Source organism: Triticum aestivum, chromosome 2D (assembly GCF_018294505.1).
Source record: "Triticum aestivum cultivar Chinese Spring chromosome 2D, IWGSC CS RefSeq v2.1, whole genome shotgun sequence".
Classification (NCBI taxonomy): Eukaryota; Viridiplantae; Streptophyta; class Magnoliopsida; order Poales; family Poaceae; genus Triticum; species Triticum aestivum.
The window spans coordinates 133126834-133153223 of record NC_057799.1 but is presented as its reverse complement, the minus strand read 5'-3'; the positions used below and the strand labels follow the sequence as shown (position 1 = coordinate 133153223).

The window sequence follows — 26390 nt, the reverse complement described above, 5'->3', positions numbered from 1 at the left end:
TTCAATGACATGTACATTCAGAAAATCATTTCTGAGCCGAGTACCTTGGGCGATAATAGTTTCTTATTGTACTAAAATGGATAACTTTTTTTTTAAACATCAGTACAGACGCAAGCGCTCATACATACGCGCATACACTCATTCCTATGAACGCACACACGCACACCCTACTCCTACCTCTATGAGCACTTCCGAGAGACTAGCCATTGTCCCTCTAACCATCCAACCACAGATTGATAACTTGAGAAATCCATTGGTGCAGGTATATTAGTGGCCGTCGGCACGATCCGACTGCGGTTTGTATCTGATGAGTATGTAGTACCGATTCTCTTTCTCTAAAGATAAACAGCCCGACCCATACAATTCTTTTACTAAGTCCTATGCATTTCGCCGTGGGCAGGCAAAACTGCAAAAGGGAGCAAAGGTGGTGGGTTCGGCTCAGTCTCCCACAGGTCCGCGACCGTTGACACAAAAAGGATTGCCACAAAACACCTAAATAAAACTCCGCACGCTCCCGTGGCAGGTCAAAAACCCACGCGCACCCGCACATCGCACACCCAAGCACACTCCCTCTGGCCGCTGCTCTTGCCCCGTAGCCACTCTCTCTTCACTCCTCTCCTTCTCGAGGCGGCCCCTTCTTCCGCCGGAGCTCTCCACCGCGCTCTGCTCCCGCCTCGTCATGGAGGCGCCGCTGCTGGTGGCCGCGCTGCTGCTCCTGTCCTCGACCCTCGTCGTCTCCGGTGAGCCGCCCGCAGCTCCGGTCTTTCTCTAGCATTTCTCCCCTCTTTTCTTGGATTTTTCCCGGGCTAGTAGTCTATAATAAGCAAAGACTCCTTGCCTATTTTGCTGTCGGTGTTTCTCTTCAGCTTCTTCGGTGCTTGTCTAGAGCCACCGCACTTCTTTTCTTCATTTTTCCAGTGGAACGATTTTCTAGTGCTGATGTTTCTTGTTATGTTTCATCAGTGATTATAAGCTTGAAAGATCAAAAGATCTGCTCTCCTTTCTTTTGCAAGAGAGACGAGCCCTTGCATTTATGCTCAACTTTGGCTATGATTTCTCACCTTTTTCCTAGATTCCCTTCTCCCACTTCCATGCTTAGGGAGGAGAAATAGGAGATGGTAGACCGCCAGCCACATGCCTAGCTCCTGTACCTGTTCTTCTTCCATCTTCACGGAATTTTCTCTAGATGTGCCATATATTCCCAGGTCCATTTCCCAAAAGTAAATAAAAGCATTCACCACCTTTATCAGGAGCATATATTCCGTTCTTTCTTTCTTTCTTTCTTTGCTGTCAGCAAGGTGCCAATGCAAAACCCGGCCTTCTTGCCCATCCTGGAACCTTTATCTTGACGCTGCTTTTGTCACATTCCCTGGCCATAATTTCAAGAGAAGAAACTGACAGAAACGCACCAGCTTTCCCGGAAACGCCTGTGTTTAATTGCTAGTAGCTCCCGGCCGTTAATTTGACCTTTGGCGCAATCCACTGATAACTGATCTTGGCTGCTGCTGGTGCTGCTCGCCAGAGTTCTGCGTGTGCAGGTCGGAGCAGCCGCAGGCGGCGCTGCAGAAGACCATCGACTACGCGTGCGGGGCGGGGGCGGACTGCAACTCGATCCACGAGCAGGGGCCGTGCTACAACCCCAACAACGTCGTCTCGCACTGCTCCTGGGCGGCCAACAGCTACTTCCAGAAGAAGAGGGCCATGGGCGCCACCTGCGACTTCGGCGGCACCGCCCTCGTCGTCTCCACCGACCCAAGTAAGGGATTCATTGGCTCCTCGCGTGTATTTGCGCACCGTTTAGATTTTGCGCCTGCATTCCGGTTCGAGAATTCACTGTCTGACTGTCATTGAGTAACTGACACTGCATGCGTGGACTGTGCAATGGTCTTTAATATAGAAGCTCTGTCACTCTGGTCTATATTACTGTACGTACTAGTCAGTACCACATTTCAGTTGAGCCGTTAGGGCAAGAAAAGGAAATTGCCAGGCAACTACTCCCTCCATACTTGCAAAAGCTTCTTGTATTTTGGTACAGAGGTAGTAGTTACTAGTGTGTTTATCAAAGCTTTACCAGGGTTTATGAGTCGTCTCTATTTCTCTAAACGGTCTGCAAACAATTTTAAAAACTCCAATAATTTTACATTTTGGATACTTAAGTGCTACTGATGTATATACTTTCAGCCAAAGATATCTCTTTGAAAATTATAATCAGCCAACGATACTTAATTGTGTGTCAACTAGATCCTTAACTGCTATTTCTATTTGGATTCTTGAGTTTCTTATATAATGTATATCATGGTCTTGCTCACATGCAGGTTCTTCAGGCTGCTCCTACCCCTCAAGTGCAAGGTACTACAGTGTTACTTCTTCATTTGGATTAACCACACAATACGAACCGATTGGAGTTTCATATGCTGCATTTTTAGAACCAGCATCATCGTCGAATCAGGATTGGTAACCACTTCTTCTTTCTTCATTGCACAGTGCTGCTGGAACATCAACGACCCCGACCGGGACTGGGACTGGGATCGGAGGCACAACAGGGGGAACCCCAGGCACCTTCACGCCCGGTGCCGGCACTAGCACCGGTGGCATGGGAGGAACCGGCACGGGGACGGACACCACCACCGGGTTCGGCGGCCTGGGTCCAACAGGCACGAGCAACATGGACACGGCAGCGGCGGGGTTGCATCCAAGGTCCGGAGCGCCTGCCTTCCTCGCCGTGCTCCTCTCCTTCCTGGCATTCGCGTGAAGTTCGATCACTCGCTCACATTCGCCCTGGGTAGAAGAAAGAAACCGCTTTGGTAAGCTTGTTGCAGGGCTAGCCTGATCCAAGGACAAAGGAAGAAAAACCTGATATATCTGACGGTGTGTCAATGGCATGCACATGGTTTGGTGCCTTTTGTGTCCCTTGATCTCTTGCTCCGTAATTTGGTAAGATGGCCGTCGCTTTCATGCATGGACCCTTGTCTTCCTTCCTCTCCTCTCCTCTGTTCCTCTTGTAATTCTAGGGGAGTAGTAGTAGATTAGTTGTTCAAGGTTGGTCGGACGTCGGAATGAGAATGTTGTTGGAACAAGGGCATGCTAGTATCAACTTATGATCAGGTTCACTCTCAGTCTCAGTGTCATGTTCCTCTGAAATGCGTTGACGCTGTCTCACTCTCGCTGTCTTTTGAGTCTGAACGCTAAACTGGTGTACGAATCTGGGCCGTCGAACGGGGCGTGTCATGCCAGTCACTCTGCTCCGGATGGCTTGAGCCTAGGTGTATGCAATGGCGTAGTGGACTTTGTGGTAGCCGTCAAGTTAGGTGGTTTGGCGCATCAATGCGACACTGAAACCATGGTCCATTTCTCATGATCTCATCCATCCATCCAGGTCAGGCGGGCTCCATCTTGCTGTCACGGCTTGTTGCCTAGCTCACCGTAGACGCCCACCAGATCTACCACAGCCTATCCGCACAAACACAATGCCCCCGACGGGCGGCGGAGGGCGGTGGCTCCCGTACGAGGGCGTCCCCGATGCAGCTAGGCACGAGCGAACCGTGCCCATGGAGTCAGCCGGCAGAGTTCGTGCTACACTGGATCGTACGATTGTGCCAGTGTGGCGATGAATGATCGGGCGCATGGACCATTTGCGCCGGTGTGGACTGTACTGTGGCGCATCTCTCTTGGGGCGTTCCGTGCAGGCGCACATGGCGGCTCACGGCGAGCGGGATGGCATTGGCATGATTCATCGGCGTGCGCAGGCCAGGCCAGGTCTGGCCGAGTTAAGGTGGTGGGGTAGTGATGGCTCGCAGAAGCAGGCGAGCGAGCGAGCAATCAATCGACTGTGCGCGGCAGCGGGAGCGGCGGCAGGGGTGCGAATCATGGCGTGGCGCGCGTTGCGGGCTACCTGGTACAATGCCAGTAGGCACGCAGTAGTGCCTCTGCTCCGTCTGCGGTGTGTGCGCGCAATAGTAGAGGTCTCTCGCCAGAAGAAAACCTCCAACGGAGACCCTCCACAAAGTATAGACTCCGTAACTAGTTTCAGTATGATCATCCATCATGTCCTGTTATTCAAAAATGTTTATCTAGATGGAGGGGAGGCAAATGACAGGGAGCGAGGGATATCGGTCCTTGCCGGCGAGGAACGAGTTCAGACTCACCCAAAATTCCGTACAGGCAGATCTTTTCAGATATAGATTGATTTATACTTGATGCATAATCATCCTTTTCACATCTCATGGTACAGAAATATTACCATGGAACATTGTATTTTTCTATACCTGATTATGTGTTGTACATAGTATGTCTTACCACGGAACCACAACTAACAAGACATACACGCAAGAAAAGCGTCAGTTTGTGGATACCATGGAACCACAACTTGTAAATACTATTGCAATGGAACCATCAGATATATTGGATACAAATAATTTGGATATATATAAACTGACAAGAAATAATGGAAGAATAGTGTCAGTTTTTAGTTGAAATTTCAACGAGGACTTGACCCTCGACTGGGTAGGCGTGCAACCTTGCTTTTTCTAACAAGGTTCAATATCAATTATGTTAATATTACATTTAATATTCTCATACATATTAAGTGACATTGACAACCTTTTTTACCATCAAATTCTCTCACACACACCCTCTCTCTCCCTCTTCCTCAACCTTGGGCCACCCGCGACATTGCCGTTCGATCCGCGCCGCCCCGAGCTTTCACGTCTTCCCCTAGGGCGCCATTGACACCGCCATGATCTCCTCTTGCCTTTTCCCTGTTTCCCCACTCGTTAGGTATTTCGCCGTGGCCGAGAACCGCCGTCCTCCATGGTCATTGCAGGGGTAGCCACCGAGCTCCTCGGATTGACCCCGTGGCACATGCCCGCTCCTATGCACGCCCATGCCCGATCCTGCCGCTCTTCTTCCGCGCCTGCGGGGCCACTCCCTCTCCATGCCCACGCCCATGCTACACCGCGTCGGTCGCGCCCGCCGCTGCCGTCGCGCTCGCCGCAGCCACCGCACCACTGTGCCCCGCGCGACACACACCCTGGCCGCGCGCCACACTCTCGCTGGCTGCGCTCGCCCCGTCTGCTGCCGCCTATCCCTTCGCTCGCCCCGCTGTCGCGCCCCTGCCTCGCGCCGCCTCCAGTCGTGGCCATCTTCTGCCGGCCGCCCCCTCAGCCACGCCGGCCGCATCTCTGCCCTCCACCGTCGGCCGCTCGCCTCGCCTACTGCGTGCTGCTTCCTGCTGCTATGCGCTGCTCTACCGCTGGTACGCTGCTGCGCCATGCCCTCGACACCGCCGTGGACAAATGTGGCGGAGGGATTGTTAATGGAGTACGAGAAGGAGGTAGCGGAGAAGGTGTGGAGAGGCAGGAGGTCTGGGGCGGTGTCACCTGGCTGTGGTGGAGGTGTTTATGCGCGAAGGAGCCGGAGTGGAAGGAGAGGTCACAATTGGAAAGAATCGCAAAAAAAAAAATCATAACCCGGAGATCTCAGTTCAAAAAAATGCTAATATCGATGGAGGGGTGATTTCCTTCAATAGATGGAATACATAGAAAATATTGGTTGTTATCAAAGAAAGGTAAAAATTTAGGAAAGTTAGGATTTTTGAACTGATTTCTATGCAAATGGGATTTTATTGTTTGGTAACGTGATATCAATACCTGCCCGTTTGTGACGTGTCTGATTAGGAAAGTTTGCAAATGTTAAGAAACTCTTTATTGGGAGGAAAGTTGTGACGTGTCTATTATTTGTTTCCTAAAACAAATTTCACTAATAAGAGAAATCGATTGATTTAGATAAGTTAGGGAAGTTAGATTAAAATGTATTATTTGTTTTCTGAAAATCTGTTATTTGTTTCCTAAGACAAATTGAACCAATAAAAAGAATCGATTGATTTGCATAATTTAAGAAAGTTAGATTAAAATGTATCATTTGTTTCCTGAAAATATGTTATTTGTTTCCTAAGACAAATTGAACCAATAAAAGGAATTGATTGATTTGCATAATTTAAGAAAGTTAGATCCGTGATTTGTTATATGTTAGGAAAGTTCTGGTTGTAATAAAGAGTGGAGAGAAAAATAAACCGATGGACCAGGGTGGGAGGGGTGGTGGGAGGAGAGACGAAAATAACCCAGCGAAAATAAACCGCGGACCAGGGTGGGTGGGGGTGGTGGGAGGAGAGAAGAAAAAAACCCAGCGAAAATAAACCGCGGAGACGATTCACCAACTCGTCCATTAGAATAATGGAAGAATAGTGCCAGTTTTTAGTTGAAATTTCAACGAGGACTTGACCCTCGACTGGGTAGGCGTGCAACCTTGCTTTTTCTAACAAGTTAAACTCTGAGTTCTCAAATTTTCAATAAAAAAACAAATTGTGTCGCCATGTTGAAATTAAATTGTTGAAGGTCTTTCTTTGTGGGAAAGAAAATAAAGTGAAGTTAGTGTCTGCTTAGAAATATGGGAAATATCAGTGTACCATAAGTGTCGTGCATCGTCAGAAATGGATTAGAGATGGTCAGTAATGGTTCAAAAGTCAATTTTTAATGGTTTAGAAAAATCACTTATATTTCTACGCAGGAAGGCTTCAGATTGAATGCATCTTGTTAATCTCAAACAATTAGGGATATCTATCCCAATGGGTGACGTATTATCTCATCGTGTTCTTCGTTTGTTTGGTACGAATAAGGATGCGGACTTTTTGCCTGCAACTTTTTGGTGTATACATGTTTTATAGCCTTTTTTTACACTTCAACATTGTTCTATTCTACATATGAAAATCCAAATTATAAAAAAATTGTTGCTTTTACACGCGATGATTAAAATACATAGTCATCTGCCACTTTAACTTTCAGGTAAATGACTCCACAAAATTATCAACACCTACCATTCGGCATTACAGTAGACGGGCGAAGCAACGCGCGCCATCGATGATCTAGTAAACCACATGAAGTTGGATACAAAATAGACCATGGGGCTGGATCAACCCCATGTGTCAAAACGGGTCATGGGGTTGGATCAACCACACGTGTCTCCTCTGATCCAAAGAATTAGAAAACCTAGCTAGACTATGAACTTCATAATTTGCAGCGCTACCTTCGAATGTAAATTTTCAATTGACTCCTACTGCTTGTGTGCTAATCTCTCTGATGATTTGGTCGTATATTCCATGAGTGCTTCTTAATATGTTATTGACCATTTGTTTTGCATTTGAAGCAACAACAAAATTTTGTATATGGAGGTCCTCTGTGAGTGATAATGCCTCGTGGCAAGCTATTGCTTCCAGAGGTTAGCGAAGTCACCATAGGTGTCTCGTAGTTGATGGAAACGTCTTCTCCCACTTAACGAGCATCGCCAGAAAGCATGAAATAAATCTAGAAAAAATACAAGCAACGGTGCCAAGTTTAGACTTGAACTCTGGTGGGTTAGTTCCACCACAAGGAAACTAACCATCTCTAGCACGCTCAGTTCGCAATGAGGTATTATGTGTCACAAACCTAAACTTTGAGGGTAAAATATGGAATTCACTCTCTTTTTCCTCAAACACGCCAGGAGAATACAACTCAAAGCATAACATGCAAACATGGACGCCATGCCCGCAATTAGTACTTGCATACAGTGGCGATTCTACTAGGGGGGCTTTAGTAGGCTCAAGCTAACCTCCAAAATCCTATTTCATCTAAATATAACACTTCATAATTATATTAATGCACCAATTGCATTGCATTTGCTAATTAGGCTATGTAAGATGTTTTGAGCCTGCATTGTGATGCTAGATTCGCTACTCCTTGCATACATACATTTCAAAATTAAATTAAATTAATCAACAAATATACAACTACTCCTACCCCTTTTAGAAAGAAGAGCGTAGCTATACTGGCAAATATATCCAGCTCGCACATGAATTGTGTTTTTTATTTAAACTGAAAGGCGCGAGTATATTAGGTGTGCTCGATTTTCACTATTAAATGGCAGCATGTTGCACATACAAACATATGGTTTTTTCAAGTACTATTAACCATCCATCTCTTAACATAATATCAGCACACAACTATATACCGCAGAGAGTGAATCACAAAAGCACATTTCACATAAAAGTTTAGCCATAAATCATTAGAGTAACCACTAATCACCCACCATAGATAGAGATTAAGTACAATTAACAGAGCATGACATCAACACTATTATGAGGTTGGGACGGGAGGGGGCATTGCCCCCTCCCCCCACCCTATTGTTGTAATTAATTACATGTATCTTAATGAGACTAGACTAGCCTAGTCTATCTAGACTCATTTACAATTAATTGTTGCTGAGAACTAGCAGCTGGGGCGCGCCATTGGCGCGCCACCTGAGAGAGAGTTCGGCGGTGCCTGGTAGGTACACTGCCCTTTTCAAATTTGAGGTGCCAGGTAGGCAACAATCCCTTCCGATGCCTTTCTGTAATTAGTGTGATAGATGCGTACATAAGTGAAGTGTTCATGTGCACGAATAGCTTGGGTCTGCTTTCAACGTGTCTGACATATATCTATTGTTTAGTTCAGATACTATGATCATAAAATTATCCATATTGGAGGACCTTATCAAAATGCCTTGTTTAGTACAACATGACAATTCAAGAATTGCATACATAAAATATACTCTATGTGAGCAGAATTCAAAAACAATTATAGGAACAACAAGGTTGGTTAAGCTATATTTGACATCAGATCTTTATGCTCCAAAGCAGAATGACGCATTAGGTGTATATGGCTGGAGTTCCTAAACCTGTCATAATCAGGGAGACAAAAGCAAGTTAAAAGAGGTCTCTTAATCAAGAAGTTGAGCGAAAAAACTGAAAACCTGATGAAAAAAGAACTATACGCAAGACGAGCACTTATCCACACATACTTCTGCAAAGTACATACTTTACACAATCTAATTGCTACTCTTCTAAACAAATAAGTTTGTATTGTATAGTAAGTTCAGCGAGTGTAACAAAATGATGTATAATTCTCTTGTTGATCTCTGTAACATCAATGTACAAGCAAAAAAACTTGCATACATTCAACTGTGATTTTGCTCGCTCGTGTAGGGAATTATCTTCTACTACAATTTTGTAGAAACATATGTGTACTGTGTAGGCAAACCCTGCAAACATGTCCTTTCTGAGAAATCATTGTCTGAATTTATAAATTAATACAGATGCAAATTATGTTCAATTCACTTATCAACAAAAGTAGTCAAAGTACGATCTTGACATAAATATAGAGAACTCAGGTGACATAGCAAGAATTAAACTTCATAAAGCGCAAGCATTGAAATCATGGATTCCAAATAGCACACTATTAGACTCGGAGAAAGAGATGCAAGGCAACCCAACAAATGAATATGAGCCATGCTGTTGCTAAACATAAGAGGAACCTTCACATGTTTCAGAAAAGAAAAGAGTGCATGAGCAGAAACACAATACCTATTGATCCATCATAAGTTGAGCTTCCTCAAGTGTCACACTGAGATTGGTCAACCTTTTGTTCTTCATCTTTTGGTAATGATCCTAAATGTGAATCTGATCCATTAAAACATAAGGATCAAAAACTGCATAGTACAAGCAGACCAATGCTGGCAAGTGGTCTGCAACGAGTAGATGCCACAATTAAGGAGCAAGATCCAGAATATGGCATTGACTTTGCAAACTCCAACGCAGACACCAAATCTAATGACATGTGCAAAGAAAATAGAAGTCACTCGGAAAACAATTCACACTGCCGCAGTATGCTTACGTCTTGGGGGAAAGAAAACATTGCCTATCCTAAATGAAAGATGGTACAAGTTCGTACATTCAGATTCGCTTCAGCAATCTGTTCGATCTGGGATGCTTTCTCCTTTGCAAGACCTGCAGCTAGTTCAGCTTTTGCCAAATACTACTCCCAACCTTAGTTCAAAATTGCGACACTTATTTTGGATCAATGGAGTATACATTAGTAAGGGCATTTCATCTAAATGGTCGTGTAGAGAGATAGGCTCATAAGAACAATTAGGATACACAACAATGACAAGGAATGAAAGATCCAAACAATATTTGCAGTTTAAAACAAAATGAAGCAATCTGCTAACTTTTAAGTGTTGGGAACAACAAAAGGGGTACATGATAACCACTTGGTGATGCTATTTTGTATTTTCATGGTATTATCTAAGCTAGTATGAAAAGTATTTATCCTAAAAAAGTGTGATGTATAAATATGATAACTTAAAATAAAAATAAGAAAGTAGTTGAAGGTATGTACAAGGCTTGTAAGAACCTCTCAAGCACATCTTTCTGGTGCTGCTCTTATGTTCATGAGATGACTCTTGAACTAATAGTACCATACCCGTTAAATATGTCAAGGAAATCAAGTCCATGAATCATATCGCCCAATTGGATTAACCGGTCTAGGAATTGGAGAAAAGCAACACACAAACATTTGAAATGAGATAGGATTCTCAGACATTTCAAGTGGACTAGAAGAAACTGCAGTACCATGAGCATTTATATTTACCATAGATTCTTAGTTCATAGAAGGATGTATTTACCTCTAGTCTCATTTGAATACACACTATACAGTCTTGCAATACAACATGTGTCACTGGGTTGAGTTTACAAACAAAGAAGACATTAGTGGTTTAACCTCAGTATCTGGAATGTCTCGAACCTAATTACAACAGGTGTTTCACCAGTCATAAACACTACACACCAAATGTACTAATTAATAAGCTATTGGTTTTGATATGGCACCAGGACTTATGCTCTCAATGATCACTGCATTAGCATGTGCTTCTTTTACATGGTGAACATGACATTTGCAACAGGAAAAATAACATGACACATTCACATGACATGTGCTTCTTTTAATAAGCTATATGATTTTGATATTTGAGATGACATTGAGAACATCGCTACATTTTATATGGTGAAGGAAGACACTAAAACACGTGCATCACTCTAATTACTAGAAGACAAATGGTATAACTCTAATTACCTCATCACATGGCTTTCCTAACGGAGTATTCTCAGGAATAAGTTCAACAATCTGAGGACGGTCATCAAAAGGATGGTCCAAGATATATGTATGTTTAATCCTATCAATTAGTTTTTTTTACAAACGGCTAGAAGGCACTGGTAGAAAGAATTTAGGCAAATTAATGCACGAAAAGAAAATGGCATGTTGTCTCCCATGGAAACCAAGCCAAATTCTGCAGACGAACTGGCAGCTCAGGTCTAGGCCACACTTGGCTCCAAAAATGAACTAGGAGATAGGTAGAACATAAACTAAATCTTTGTTCCATATACATAACATGTCTAAATCATAATTGAACGTATCAAATCAAGACCGCGACACGAGGCTACCAACACGACCAGCCCAGTGCAAATGAAAACATAATCACGACTTCAAAGAGGCCACACCCATCTGAACAACCATTAACAACAAACTACAATTGAGAACTAAACCAAGTCCTATTCACAGAAAGAAGCTAAGAAAACCTACAAAAGATTAGCTCATGAGGCTACCAACACGACTAAATCACAGTTATAATACTCAGCCTGTGGTAGATCTAGAAATAGCTTAACTAATACGACATCCAAGCAAACTATGAAATTCTTTGAGACCAACTACTCAAAAGCAACCAAATTACATAAGAGCAATAATTAGAGATGTATATCCATTGACGTATATACCTTCACGTCCTTAGTTGAAACACCAAAGTACAAATTGGTGATGAAGAGCTTGGTGACGGTCTCAACAGCCGAGACCATCCCGCCACCGCCGCTTCTCGCAGAGGCATTCGAGTACATGTCGTGCTGCCACATGGATTCTGGGGCTTGGATCACGTCATTCCAGAGTGAGAAACAGAGAGAGAGATGTCCTGCAACAGAGAACAGAGGAAGCTTCATGAACAGAACACCAACTCCAGATCGAATTGAATCGAACACACACACACACACGCACGCACACACACACACACACTTAGAGAGAGAGAGAAAGAGAGAGAGAGAGAGAGAGAGAGAGAGAGAGAGAGAGAAGAGATGGGAAGGACACCATGTCCATGGCTGCGGCCCCAGGGCCAGAGCAACTTGTCCATGGCCTCCTCAATAAAAAGAAGCTACTCATTCCAAGTGTAGTTAGCTGCTCAAAAACAGTTTTGGTACCCTTCAGCTATAGCCATTTCTCCCACAAGAGGGTCCCCAATCAAAACTGGATTATTCTTTGTCTCCGAAACAAAATCCGAAGATGAGCTAGGAAAGACAAAAGAATGAAAATTTTGTAATGTGAGGTGCCGATCATCGATTTGCACCTCTGATCGCTGCCTTCTACTTATTGCTTAGTTGCACATGAATCACCCAATCTATAAACTTCGAGACTGAGATAGCTAATCTAAAATTTATACAAATGGTACCTATGAGCTTGCATTGATACGGTTGTGAAAATTACATTGCAAGGCACCAAAATGTTGTTGAATCAACCAAGTAATGACAACCTGAGTAAAAAATGCGTGTTTCCGGGATGTTCTAGAAATATCCTCTTATCCAGATGTGACACGGTTGGCAGGATTGTAAGAATCATCATATAATCATGTAAGGTGCTTCCCCCAGATCCAGTTATGCAGAGGAATATAGAGGAGCACTAAGAAATAAGTCTGGTTAGAACAAAACTAATCACAAGAAAATCCAGTGTGAAATTAACCAGCCAAAGTTTGAAAGGCTGGCAAACTTCTTTGCCCAGAATCATCTAAAACAAACCCAACCAAATAGAATCTCACACAATTAGAGTCCAAGAGAAAGAGATAACCTCTCCTTCTTCCTTGCGAGGTTTCAGATCCTCCATGTTGAGTTCTTCAACCGCGTGTTCCTCTCCCGCGGAATCCGCAGTACATGGGGAATCAAGGAGTTAAATTTTGAAGATTAAATGCCAAACCATGATCCAACACCTACACAGGAGGGGAAGGGGGAGGGGAGGCGCACCTTGAAGATTTCCATGGCGTCCAGAGAAGAAGCTCCTCCTCGAGCACCTACATCGCGAATCCATGGAGAAAAATGGATCATCGACGAGATCCTCTCCTAGAGAAATGATGAGGATCTGCAATGGCGTGCCCTCCAATCACTGCTAGCCCACAACATGTGCCTCATCAGCGGTGCTGCTTGCGCAGGTCACGCCTGGCCATGCCGCGCACCATCGCCTGCCTGAGAAGGAGAGTGGAAGCCATGGAGCTGGGCGACGTCGATGGCGACATGGTGGCCATGGATCTAGCAAGAGAAGCGCCTCCTCCCCCTCTCGACGCCATGGAAGAGCATATCTTCCTCTTCCGACCTCCGCAAGGAGGAGGCCGCTGCACGGACCCGACGTTGCAGCTTCTCTTCGTCTTGTTCGGCCACTGCAACCGCGACGAGGAGATCCGTGACGAGGAGCGACGGCCGACGAGGAGAGATGCAGAGGAGGGAGGCCGATGGCACGCGGAAGAGGAGGGGCTTGGAGCGGGCGCGGCGGCACGAGGAGAATCGAGAGAGGAGAGGAGGCGGCGGCGTCAAAGAGAGAAGGGGCTCGTGCGGAGACCCCAGGCTAGGTCTTGCTCAATTGCGTCTCCGCTCGGTAGCACCCGCCCCTTTTTATCCCTTCCTTTTTTCTCTCTCACTAGCACAGTAAAAATGATGTGGTGGCTAGCGCGAGGAGGCGCCCATTGCGCGTAGCTTATTGTTTCGGATGCCATCTGAGGCGGTGAGGCCTCCAACTTATACGCCATTGTATGTCTTCTCTGCCTGCATCTCAAAGGCAACCGGGTTCATTAACTTCATCTGAACGGTGCAACTGCAGTAACTTTTGAATGTCCGCATAGGTGCATTTTGGGTGCTTGCTTCATAATCTTTCTCATGTTGTTTCGGTTCAGCTGCATGCAACAATTCATGTGCGAGCTCAATATATTTGGTAGTAGCTTGCTTATAGTTACACTCATTTGCCTGATAGTGGTAGGAGTAGTTGTGTATTTGTTGAGATGAATGTAGGCGAGTACACATTGCAGGCGTGGCATGCATGTTTTAGAATGCATGTGTTTTCATGCCCACACTTTTTTTTTTCAAATTCGTGTGCATTTTTAAAATCATAAAACGTTCAAATCTTGTGAACTTTTCAAATTCATGAAAAAAATTCAGTTTTGTGGACTTTTTTTTCAAAATCTTGAACTTTTATTATAAATCATGATCTTTTGTCAAATTTGTAAAATTCTTTCAAATTCATGAACAAAATCCATGAAGATTTTTTCCAAATTCATGAACTTTTTCAGTTTCATAATATGTTTCTGAATCCAGGAATATTCCTTAAATAAATACAAGGTTTTAAAATATAGAAAACCGAGGACTGGTTTTCCCCCTAAACCAGCAGCTACTGGTTTCCAAAACAAACGAGCAGACTAGACTTTTTTCTTTGAGTCTAGACATACTTGCTTTATTGATTAATAATGTTCATAGGAATACAATCCATGTGTGGCTCTTAAACCCCCCACGAGCAGACTAGACGAATGAGTCAATTGAACACGCGCACAACCAATTGGCTGGCCCATATCTCATTGTACGCATAACTAAGCAGTTTGGTTTTTGGCAACCTTCTAGATGGTCCCCAGATGTTTCTACCGGTTTCAGGAACCTTCTAGAAGGTTCCTAAACCAGTCTTTTTTGTTTCCTTTTCTTTATTTTTACTTTTTTATTTCGAAATATATTTGCGAATTTCAAATTTTGTTAGATATTTTAAACAATCTTTCCCACTTTTGAAAATTGTTATGAATTTCAAAAATTGTTTCCACCTTAATTTTTGTTCCCTTTTTTAAAAAATTATTCACAAATTTGGAAAAGTTGTGTTTTCAAAAAATGGTGAATTTAAAAATTATTTCCATTTTCTATTTTGGTTCAAAGTTTGTAAAAAGGGTCGTGCTTTAAAAAACAAATAGCGAATTTCTTGAAAAATGTACATGTTCTTTTTTTTGTCTTCATTTTCCTTCCTCAACTTTACTTTTATTTGAAAAAATGTTTGAAAATTTCAAATATATTCGAGAAATTCTATAACTGTTCTAGTTATCATTTTTCTCATAATCTCGAAAAATGTTCCATAATTTGAAAAAATGTTTGTGGTTTCCAAATTTACTTAGAAATTCATAAAATATTCGTGGATTCACTATTTTTTCAAAAATTCATAAAATCACCACGGTCTGCAATTTTTTCGGATTTTCAGGAAATGATTTTTTTTCTATTTTTTGCTTATTTTAAAAAAATCATGGTTTCAAAAATTGTGTTGAATTTCATAAATTGTTCACACCTTCAAAAAATGTTCTTATTTTTTTAATTTTGTTTGTGTTTTTTCCAAAAAGTGTTTCGCATTTTATAAAAATGTTTTGCTTTTTTTCAAAATTTCTTCTCGTTTTTAGAAAATTATTCACAAAATAAAAAAAACGTCCGAATGGTTTCAAAATGTACCCTTTAAAAATGTGATTTTTTTTCAAGAAATACCAGCTTTTAAAAAATAATGCCCACTGCAGTAATTGATTCCGGTTCGCTAGAGTAGCATGGTCTGCTTTGCTACAGTAATATTCCGGTTCGCAACAGTAGTGCAATCCAGTTCTGCGACTGTGGTTGGTTCTTTAAGGTACACACTGCTCTACAAGCAACAACTCTAGTCAGCTCTAGTGGCTAGGGACACGCAATCGCCAGGATGATTCCTTGCTAACGTGTTATGCATGTTTCCGATATGTTCCGTCCCACAATATCGCTCGACGTGATGCCGCCCACTAGGCCGGCCTAGTCGGGTTGCCTCGTGTGTGTGGCGACATCTATTTGACGCAGCGTGCATCAAATAGGGGCTCCCAAATAAATGCACCATCCCTATTTACCGTGTATGTCGTAGGATAGCACGGGAGCAACTAACGAAGGAGTACTCCTTTTGGGAGCCCCTGCAAGGGTCATCTGGGGTGGGTTAAGAGCGTGCCACTTGTCGCGCTCTCAGCCGCCGCCACATGTCGTGCTCTGAACGCTCTCTTTGTTTTTTGTTTTTTTTCGCACGCGTTTTCGGCCTTTTAAATTTTTTTTTTGACTTTTCGGTTTTCCACCGGTCTTTCTTAGCTTTTCGATAAAAAACAAAATTTCCAAAAATATTTGGCGTGAAAAAAACATGTTTTTTGCTTCCGCGAGAAGCATGACCGTGCCTCTTGGAAATAAAAAAAAAAGCATTTTTGTTTCCTGCCGCGAGAGGCACGGACGTACTTCGCGTGGAGGTATGGATTTGCTTTCGCGAGAGGCATGTGTTTTTCTTTTTTTTTTCTTCCACGAGAGGCATGGGTTTACTTCTCGTGGAGGCATGGATTTGGTTCCGCGAGAGGACATTCGTGACTCTTTCGAAAAAAAAGTGCTCCCGGTTCGGTTTCTTCGTCCGGTTTTTTCATGGAAAGAGTTTGTTAAAATCTATCAACATGGGAACTAGTTTTGAAAATCTCGACGCGAGGAATCCAACGGTGAAAATGTTTCGAGATTTGAATGCACAATTTAAGAGATAAAATCTTTTGAATAAACGGATTTACGAACAAAGGGAAAACTTGCATGCCACTTGTCACAACCTGGAGAGATGGAAGTGACCTTTGCAAATAGTGCTCCTTAATTAGTGATTTCGTGTAACGTGCACCCCTCGTGATGCGAAAGCTGGTTGAACTGGGCTGACCCATCTTGATTTTCTATCTTTGCTTTTTTCCTGGTTTTTTCTTTCATTTTTTGTTTCCTTTTTCCTTTTTCTTTCCTATCTTTTCATCTTTATTATTCACTTTTCTTTATTTTTGTGATTTTTCTTCACAGAACTTTTTAAAAAAAATCAACATTTTTTGTTCATGAAATTATAAATGTTTTCAACAAATTTAGAAAATATTCATCGAATTCAAAAATATGGAATTCATAAATTGTTCGGAAAATTTAAAAATGTTCTTCTAGTTAAAAAATTTATTATCAAATTCAATAAATTTCATTGTAGTAAAAAATGTTCATCACAGTCAAAAATCTATTTTTTTTTTGAACTGAACCCATTCAAAAATGTTCGTCGAGCTCAAGAAAATGTTCATACAATTCAGCAAAAATGTTCTTGAATTCAATGTTTTTCATAAAATTCAAAAAAGGTTAATTGAATTCATTTTTTCATGAAATAGAAATAATGTTCATCAAACCAGGAAGATGCTCATTTTTTTTAAATCATGGACATTTTTTGAATGCCTGGCCATTATTTATATTCGTCAATAATTTTTGCAATCATGAATATTTTTTTGAAAGTAAGACTTTTTTCAAAAACCCAAACTGCTTTAAAGAAGCAAAAAATAAAATAGATAATAAATAAAAATGAAAAAAAAATCGGGGCGAGTCCCGCCCTGGTCCTAGGCGGCTCAAGTTTGCGCATTGAGGGACAAGGGGGTGGGATCGGTCCAATAGACTTTCCGTAGCTCAGTACTGCTGATCGTTGACGCCCGCAACTGTACTTACGGAAATGAGATTCTGGGTTTGATTACTGGTACAAACAAGTTCAAAGCTAGAGCCGTCTCGCTATGACTCAAAGATGGTCAAAAAGCTCCCCCCCCCCCACACACACACACATGTCGGGGAATAGGCGCCTGCCGGAGACTTGAGCCCAAAAACTCCCGCGCCTTGAAATGAAGAAAACCTCAATCAAAGACAAATTGAAATGCAGGCTTTATATATTCACACCCAATAGGCCAACGCAACCCCTAAAAAAACCCAATAGGCCAACACTAAATTTCTAACATGCGATATCACACGCGCGGATTTCACCTGAGAGCAACTAATTGAGGAGTACTCCTTTGGGAGTTCTCGTAAGGGTCATTTAGGGTGGGCTGTGAGCACGCCAATTGGCGCTCTCAGCCGCCGCGTCGTGTTGCACTCTAGGCGCTACATCTGGATTTTTATTATTTCTAGTACACTTCTTTGGCTTTATATGATTTTTTCCGTTTTTTCTATTTCCCTTATTTTCCTTAGGATTTGAACCCAAAAAATTGTGTGAAAAACTCTTTTTTTCGTTCTGCAAAAGGTACAGATTGACTTCTCGTGGAGGCACTAATTTGCTTCCGCAATAGGCACGGTCGTGCCTCTCGAAAAGAAAAAGAACACCTTTTTTCGTCCCGCGAGAGGTATGGATTTATTTCTCGTGGAGACACAGATTTGTTTCCACGAGATGCATGGTCGTGCCTCTCGAAAAGAAAAAAAAACACTTTTTTTCGTCCCGCAAGAGGCACAGATTTATTTCTCGTGGAGGCACGGATTTGCTTCCACGAGAGGTATGGTCGTGCCTCTGGGAAAGTAAAAAAAATCTCGTTTTATGAGAGGCACGAATTTCCTTGTCATGGAGGCACAGATTTGCTTCCGCGAGAGGCACGGCCGTGCCTCTCGGAAAGGAAAGAAACCATGTTTTGTTTTTTCTTGTTCCTCGCTCATAACGAAAAAAACACGTTTTTTGTTCCACGAGAGGCACGGATTTACTTCTCATGGAGGCATGTATTTGCTTCTGTGAGAGGCACGGTCGTGCTTCTTGAAAAAACAAACGCTTTCTTCTTTTTCGTTCCGCGAGAGACACGTATTCACTTGTCGTAGAGGCATGGATTTGCTTCCCCGAGAGGCACGGTCATGCCTCTCGGAAAGAGAAAAAACATGTTTTCCTTTTTTTCAGTTCGATGGAAGGCACGGATTTGCTTTCGCCAGAGGCACAGTCGTGCCTCTCGGAAAAGAAAAAAACATGTGTTTTCCGTTCCATAGTAGTGTTGGGAAACGTAGTAATTTCAAAAAAAAATCCTACGCACACGCAGAATCATGGTGATGCATAGCAACGAGAGGGGAGAGTGTTGTCTACGTACCCTCGTAGACCGTAAGCGGAAGCGTTATGACAACACGGTTGATGTAGTCGTACGTCTTCACGGTCGACCGATCCTAGCACCGAAAGTACGGCACCTCCGCGATCTGCACACGTTCGGCTCGGTGACGTCCCACGAACTCACGATCCAGCAGAGTGTCGAGGGAGAGCTTCGTCAGCACAACGGCATGATGACGGTGATGATGAAGCTAACGGCGCAGGGCTTCGCCTAAGCACTGCAACGATAAGGCCCCCTCCTCTCTCACACACACAAGGCCCATGTTGGCCCATTAGTTCCCCCGGGGGTTCCGATAACCCCCGGCACTCCGATAATTATCCGGTGACCCTCGAAACACTTCCGGTGTCCGAATATAGTCGTCCAATATATCAATCTTTATGTCTCGACCATTTGGAGACTCCTCATCATATCCGTGATATCATCCAGGACTCCGGACTACCTTCGGTACATCAAAACACATAAACTCATAATACCGATCGTCACCGAACGTTAAGCGTGCGGACCCTACGGGTTCGAGAACAATGTAGACATGACCGAGACACGTCTCCGGTCAATAACCAATAGCGGAACCTGGATGTTCATATTGGCTCCCACATATTCTACGAAGATCTTTATCGGTCAAACCGCATAACAATATACGTTGTTCCCTTTGTCATCGATACATTACTTGCCCAAGATTCGATCGTGGTATCTCAATACCTAGTTCAATCTCGTTACTGGCAAGTCTCTTTACTCGTTCCGTAATGCATCGTCCTGCAACTAACTCATTAGTCACATTGCTTGCAAGGCTTATAGTGATGTGCATTACCGAGAGGGCCCAGAGATACCTCTCCGACAATCGGAGTGACAAATCCTAATCTCGATCTGTGCCAACTCAACAAGTACCATCGGAGACACCTGTAGAGCATCTTTATAATCACCCAGTTACGTTGTGACGTTTGGTAGCACACAAAGTGTTCCTCCGGTATTCGGGAGTTGCATAATCTCATAGTCATAGGAACATGTATAAGTCATGAAGAAAGCAATAGCAATATACTAAACGATCAAGTGCTAAGCTAACGAAATGGGTCAAGTCAATCACATCATTCTCTAATGATGTGATCCCGTTAATCAAATGACAACTCATGTCTATGGCTAGGAAACTTAACCATCTTTGATTCAACGAGCTAGTCAAGTAGAGGCATACTAGTGACACTCTGTTTGTCTATGTATTCACACATGTACTAAGTTTCCGGTTAATACAATTCTAGCATGAATAATAAACATTTACCATGATATAAGGAAATATAAATAACAACTTTATTACTGTCTCTAGGGCATATTTCCTTCAGGTAGGCACGGATTTGCTTCTGTGGGAAGCACGGGCATGCCTCTCGGAAAGAAAAAAAAACACGTTTTTCTCCGTTCCGCAAGAGGCACGGGTTTATTTCTCGTGGAGACACAGATTCGCTTCCGCGAGAGGTACGATCGTGCCTCTTGGAGAGGGAAAAAATGTATCTTTTTCTTGTTCCGCAAGAGGCATGGATTTAGTTCTCGTGATTTCGTCCTATCTTTTCATGAAAAAAGTTTGTCAAATCTATCAACACAGATCTAATTTGAAGATCTCGACGCGAAGAATCCAATGATGAAAACGGTTTCAGATTTGTACGCACGGTTTAAGAGATAAAACATTTTAAATAAACGAATCTACGAAAAAGAGAAAACTCTCAGATTGCCACAAGTGATGCACATAAAGCGCGTCACTTATCGCGGCCTCGCAAGATAGGAGTGATGTTTGCAAGGAGTACTCCTTAACTTGTGATTTCGCTTTTCAAACTACTAAAACACGCAATATACGATACTACCTTATTTCCGATTTATAAGGGTTGTGCGTATCTTTAGGTTGATAAATAGACCGACATAATACAAGTTATATATCATAAAACAATATCATTAGAAACTTCAAATCGTGTACTTTCTAATGGTATGAGTTTCAGACTATACAACCCATTTTATGTTGATCAAATTATAGATCTAGTGATATGCGTAAGCCTTATAAACCAAAAAGAAGGCAGTACATTGCAACTGGCGAGAAAACACAGACTAATAACAGGGACACATTACACAATGAACAACGGGAAAAAGAAGACCATACTTCAAATTCATGCGGGCTGACTATCGTGAATGTGTGGGCTGCCGCATTCAAATCCAAAGTTTGGTTTTCCCTGGGTTTCTTTTCGACGGTACATGGTTTTTTTTCGACGGTATCACACATCAGAGCTCTCCCATCCTCTTGGCGCATTCCACGCTGCAGTCCAGCGTCTCCTCCACACCATACTTGAACTTGAACCCCAGATCCACGAGCTTGGTCGAATCACCCTTCACCCTCACTCCCTCTCCCGCCACCCTGCAACACCACCGCCACAGAAAAACAAGCACAAATTGATCAACCAAGCTACAGATAATAATATCCGAGAACACACGAAAGACGATCGATTGCATATACATACTTCTTGAGCAGTATCTTGTGCTCCGGGTAGCGGGCGGCAAAGCGGGCGACGTAGTCCTCCATGTTGGGGTACCCGACGGCGCAGAGGAAGCGCCCAGCCATGGACGGCTGGTCCATGCAGAAGAGGTGCGCCTCGCAGGCGTCCTCGATGTGCACCAGCGGCACGGAGCCGCAGAGCGCCTGCATGAACTTGAGGGAGTTGTGATGCATCTCGTTGCCGGTGAGCGGCGCCACCACCACGGGGATGCTGCTCCACAGGATGGGCTGGATGGTGTCGCCGCCGACGAGCCCGCACGCCAGCGTCACCACCTCGAACGCCCTGCCCCCCTCCGACTCGTTGTGCCTCAGCAGCTCCTCCTCTGACAGCCTCTTGGACGACACGTACGCCTGCGTGCACGCGCGCGAACGCGTCGTTGATATGTCAGGATTGACTATCCGACAGTAGCAAAAATGTAGGTATATATATGGCTTACGTCGAGGTGGACGTTGCTGTAGCCGTAGGAGAGGTGGAGCGGCGACCAGCAGGACTCGTTCATGGCGTCCTTGTACCCGTCGCCGTCCTCCTTGAGCGGCGAGGCGGCCGTGACGGAGGCCGTGTGGATGACGCGCCGCACCGTCTTGGACCGCTCGCACTGCTGCAGGATGATGCGCGTCGCGTCCACGACCGCTTCAGTTATGTTCTTGTACTGCATGCATATTAACGATGAACACTTTCTTGTTAACTTATACTCCTGTACTATATGTATAAAAGATGTGTGACTGTACTGTGCTAGAAAAAGTTATATGTAAAAAAGGTGTTAGTATTCAGTAAAATTGATGTACTAACCGCACAACAGTCCCAAATTGACTAGCCGTTGGTATGTGACATATAAAGTACGATCGGTTCTATGCCAAAAGTTGGCATGTCAATATTTTGCAGATGCCAAACGTTGGCTAGCAGTAATTGACTAGCTACCAACTTTTCTTACTAACCTACAAGAAATTATCAACTTTTGGCAGCTTTTGTTTTTTGCAAAATGTTAGTTTGCCGAATAGTGGCAGTTCCAAACGTTGTCATCAAACCAGTTATGGTCACACCACACAGTGAACCGCTGGTCGGCACGGTCGCAATCTGGGGCAGCTTGAGTGTCTTGTCAAACGCTTGCACGAAGAACAGTCCAACACATGGAGCAGCGGAATTCCAATCACGTCCCAATCAAACTACCCCAGCACTCGACTACGCAGTTTCTAGATCGACTTCTAGTGCCAGCCACAGCCAAGGTCGTTCTGTGCCCGGAGTTTTTCTAATCCGGATATCTTATCCCGTGCAAAGCTACGGTCATCTGTCCGCCAAGAGTCAGCGAGTGGGAGGAATTGTTCTCTCCAAAAAAAGCCCACTCCAAGCGTGGCCGTAGTGCAGAAATGGAGGAGACCACCGAGCGAGTGGGCGGTCGTTAATGTCGGCCGGTGGATGGGGATGTTTTTCTCGCCCCATGCATGGTGACCATGCGGTTGTGGCCACGGCCGGGATCTCCCTGCCGCTGATGTAACCCGTGTTATGGCCGGCGATCTCGTCGCGTCGACGGACGGAATTAAGAACTGGCGATCGAGGTACTACAAGACAACATAGAAAGTCAGCGGGAGGCCACCGCCTACGAGAACCAGGCAGGGGACAGCCCGCGAATTAAGAAGTGCGCACGCCGTCCCTCGCCGGCTATCTGCACTTGAATCAATTTTGTGGTGGAAGTTGGAGTATAGATCGCATCGGTACTACGTAGCTGGAGTAATAGGTACTCCCTCCGTCCCATAATATAAGAAAATGCTCTTATATTATGGGACGGAGGAAGTAGTTTACTCTAGTAGTATGAGAAAAATATGCACCGATGTACTAGCTCCTACGTAGTGGTTAAGCGTCAGAAAATATTCAGGCACCGGCAGATTGAGCTGTGAGCTCGATCGAGAGGCGGGCCACCAGCCAGATCGAGCTCAAGTTTGTCCGACCGTCTTGCGTTACCTTGGTGCTGCTGGTGTCGTGCAGCAGCGGGGTGGCGACGAGGAAGACGAACTCGCAGCCCTGGATGGCCGGCTCGAAGGTGGCGGCGTCGTAGATATCAGCCTCGAACAGCACCAGCCGCTCCGCCGCGCCCGGCAGCGACTTCAGCAGCCCCGTCTTCTTCTCATCCCCTGCCACGCCACGCATCACCAACGGATCGTATGATCACCGGAGGAGTTGACGAGAGAGTATATATACTGCTCCTACAAGCTAGGTGGACTTACGGAGGGATCTCAAGGTGGCGTGGACGACGCAGCCTCGCTGCAGAAGCTTACGGACGAGCCAGGCCGCGATGTAGCCGGCCGCTCCGGTGACGCACACCCTGCTCATCTTCCTCACAACAAGCTTCTCGGACTCCCGGTCTCCCGTGTTCTCTTCTCCTCCGGTCAAGGGAATCAACTCAACTGACTGTGTCGTCCATGACTCTCTCTGGCAGCCGCTTTAAGTAGGTTCACGCCGGCCCAACACTTCCGTTTTCTCTGCTGGAAACGCGCGTCACGACGCGATGGTTTCGGAGGGCGACTGCCCACCTGCTCTGGCTATAACAGACAAATTGTACGTAGTATATAAGAATGGCGGGTATTTCTGGATGATGTTTACTACGAGGCACACCAGCGGGTTGCCGAGGTCCAAGGCTTTGTAAAGATCGAACAGCAGTTTCTCCGAACTATACATGCATGTGACGAGATCAAGTATGTAAATGCAAGCACATAAAAAAAAGCTGTCAAAAAAAAATGCAAGCACATCAGCAATGGTGTCAGCGTGGAGCAAGGTTGTGTCTTTGCTCGATATAACTCTAATCAAAACTACCAAGAGTGGTGTCTCGAAAGAGGCTTTCGTCCCACTTTATAGATAAAGCAAAAGTCCATATAACCAGCATCCAGATAAGCCATAAAGGCAACGGCTGGGGCAACATCACAATAATGCCCAAAGAGAAACACAAGAGAAAAGAAAAACTAGGCCACCTAGTGGGACAAGCTAAGCTAAGATGATGAATGCCGGCGTGCCGAATCCACGAGCGCAACCAGCATGATACCTAGATGATCGCGATCGTGCTGCCTAGTAAGCGGGTGCCATTACTGCAGAAAAGTAAGAAATTTGAACAAAGAGTCAGACGCCTGCCTTGGGAACACCCTCTCAATCACCTTTTATCTCGTCATCCAAAGAGTCCATGACATGGCCGCAAAGATCAGCTAGAATATGCGGCGGTGTCGTCCTGGCATGGTAGCCTTGGCCTGATGGAAGTCCACGAGATCTAGGGCCTCCCAGTCGGGCCCTAGTGCCTCACGAACGAACTGCCAAAAGGCACGAGCCGCCGTGCACGAGAATATGATATGAGCCAGAGTCTCAGGGACCCTGCTTAAAGGGCATGCAGAGTCCATCACCCGGGCCCTGTCGCTTGAGCACCTCGGTCCCCGAAGGGAGGTGATTTCTAAGAAGCTACCAAACGAAGATCTTTATCTTCAGGGACATGGGGGCCTTCCACAAGTTAGCTAGCCAACAGGATAACGGGGAGGCGGCCTAAAGCCTTGTAGGCGGACTTGACGGAAAACTCACCTGAAGGTGAGAGCCGCCACAATACAGTGTCCGGATAATCCTGTTGGGGAACGTAGCAGAAATTCAAAATTTTCCTATGTGTCACCAAGATCAAGCTAGGAGATGCTAGCAACGAGAGGGGAGGAGTGCATCTACATACCCTTGTAGATCGCGAGCGAAAGCTTTCAAGAGAACGGGGTTGATGGAGTCGTACTCGTCGTGATCCAAATCACCGATGATCCTAGCGCCGAACGGACGGCACCTCCGCGTTCAACACACGTACGGAGCAGCGACGTCTCCTCCTTCTTGATCCAGCAAGGGGGGAGGAGAGGTTGATGGAGATCCAGCAGCACGACGGCGTGGTGGTGGAAGTAGCGGGATCCCGGCAGGGCTTCGCCAAGCGCAAGCGGGGAGGAGGGAGATGTGTCACGGGAGGGAGAGGGAGGCGCCAGGGCTTTGGGGTCGGCTGCCCTCCCTTTCCCCACTGTATATAGGGCCAAGTGAGAGGGGGGGCGCAGCATTGGCCCTTCCTCCAAGGAAGGGTGCGGCCAGGGAGGAGTCCATCCTCCCCAAGGCACCTAGGAGGTGCCTTCCCCCTTTAGGACTCTCCCTTTGCCTTATCTCTTGGCGCATGGGCCTCTTGGGGCTGGTTCCCTTGGCCCATATAGGCCAAGGCGCACACCCCACAGCCCATGTGCCCCCCCCCCCCCGGGGCAGGTGGACCCCCGGACCCCTTTCGGCACTCCCGGTACAATACCGATAATGCACGAAACTTTTTCGGCGACCAAAACAAGACTTCCCATATATAAATCTTTACCTCCGGACCATTCCGGAACTCCTCGTGACGTCCGGGATCTCATCCGGGACTCCGAACAACTTTCAGGTTACCGCATACTAATATCTCTACAACCCTAGCGTTACCGAACCTTAAGTGTGTAGACCCTACGGGTTCGGGAGACACGCAGACATGACCGAGACGACTCTCCGGTCAATAACCAACAGCGGGATCTGGATACCCATGTTGGCTCCCACATGCTCCTCGATGATCTCATCGGATGAACCACGATGTCGAGGATTCAATCAATCCCGTATACAATTCCCTTTGTCTACCGGTATAGTACTTGCCCGAGATTCGATCGTCGGTATCCCGATACCTTGTTCAATCTCGTTACCGGCAAGTCTCTTTACTCGTTCCGTAACACATCATCCCGTGATCAACTCCTTGGTCACATTGTGCACATTATGATGATGTCCTACCGAGTGGGCCCAGAGATACCTCTCCGTTTACACGGAGTGACAAATCCCAGTGTCGATTCGTGCCAACCCAACACACACTTTCGGAGATACCTGTAGTGCACCTTTATGGCCACCCAGTTACGTTGTGACGTTTGATACACCCAAAGCATTCCTACGGTATCCGGGAGTTGCACAATCTCATGGTCT

The 26390-nt window shown here is 45.0% G+C and overlaps 2 protein-coding genes and 1 long non-coding RNA gene across 3 annotated transcripts; 1 reads left to right on the top strand and 2 right to left on the bottom strand.

Moving 5' to 3' along the window:
- The first annotated feature begins 490 nt into the window (after positions 1-490).
- LOC123052171 (PLASMODESMATA CALLOSE-BINDING PROTEIN 3) lies at positions 491-3116 on the top strand. The gene is made up of 4 exons (XM_044475278.1): positions 491-740; positions 1523-1756; positions 2316-2349; positions 2485-3116. The coding sequence occupies exons 1-4, from the start codon at positions 680-682 to the stop codon at positions 2750-2752; spliced, it is 597 nt and encodes a 198-aa protein (XP_044331213.1). The 5' UTR covers positions 491-679; the 3' UTR covers positions 2753-3116.
- A 5396-nt stretch (positions 3117-8512) lies between these two features.
- Positions 8513-13580, bottom strand: LOC123052170 (uncharacterized). The gene is made up of 4 exons (XR_006424507.1): positions 12789-13580; positions 11678-11865; positions 9434-9529; positions 8513-8748 (listed from the first exon to the last, which is right to left on the bottom strand). It is a non-coding gene; the product is annotated as an uncharacterized lncRNA (long non-coding RNA).
- A 7331-nt stretch (positions 13581-20911) lies between these two features.
- On the bottom strand, positions 20912-23906 carry LOC123049036 (putative anthocyanidin reductase). The gene is made up of 5 exons (XM_044472038.1): positions 23636-23906; positions 23373-23542; positions 21853-22065; positions 21381-21766; positions 20912-21277 (listed from the first exon to the last, which is right to left on the bottom strand). Exons 1-5 carry the CDS (start codon positions 23739-23741, stop codon positions 21145-21147), a joined length of 1008 nt encoding a protein of 335 aa, XP_044327973.1. The 5' UTR covers positions 23742-23906; the 3' UTR covers positions 20912-21144.
- Between the last annotated feature and the right edge of the window lie 2484 nt (positions 23907-26390).

What these genes read in the sequence shown, in the direction of transcription:
- LOC123052171 (XM_044475278.1), top strand. Translation starts at nt 680, where the DNA reads ATGGAGGCGCCGCTGCTGGTGGCCGCGCTGCTGCTCCTGTCCTCGACC. An exon ending in CGTCGTCTCCACCGACCCAA is followed by an intron (nt 1,757 to 2,315) that starts GTAAGGGATTCA and finishes GCTCACATGCAG; the next exon opens with GTTCTTCAGGCTGCTCCTAC. An exon ending in TCCTACCCCTCAAGTGCAAG is followed by an intron (nt 2,350 to 2,484) that starts GTACTACAGTGT and finishes TTCATTGCACAG; the next exon opens with TGCTGCTGGAACATCAACGA.
- LOC123049036 (XM_044472038.1), bottom strand. Translation starts at nt 23,741, where the DNA reads ATGAGCAGGGTGTGCGTCACCGGAGCGGCCGGCTACATCGCGGCCTGG. An exon ending in ACGACACCAGCAGCACCAAG is followed by an intron (nt 22,066 to 23,372) that starts GTAACGCAAGAC and finishes ATATGCATGCAG; the next exon opens with TACAAGAACATAACTGAAGC. An exon ending in CACAAGATACTGCTCAAGAA is followed by an intron (nt 21,278 to 21,380) that starts GTATGTATATGC and finishes GTGGTGTTGCAG; the next exon opens with GGTGGCGGGAGAGGGAGTGA.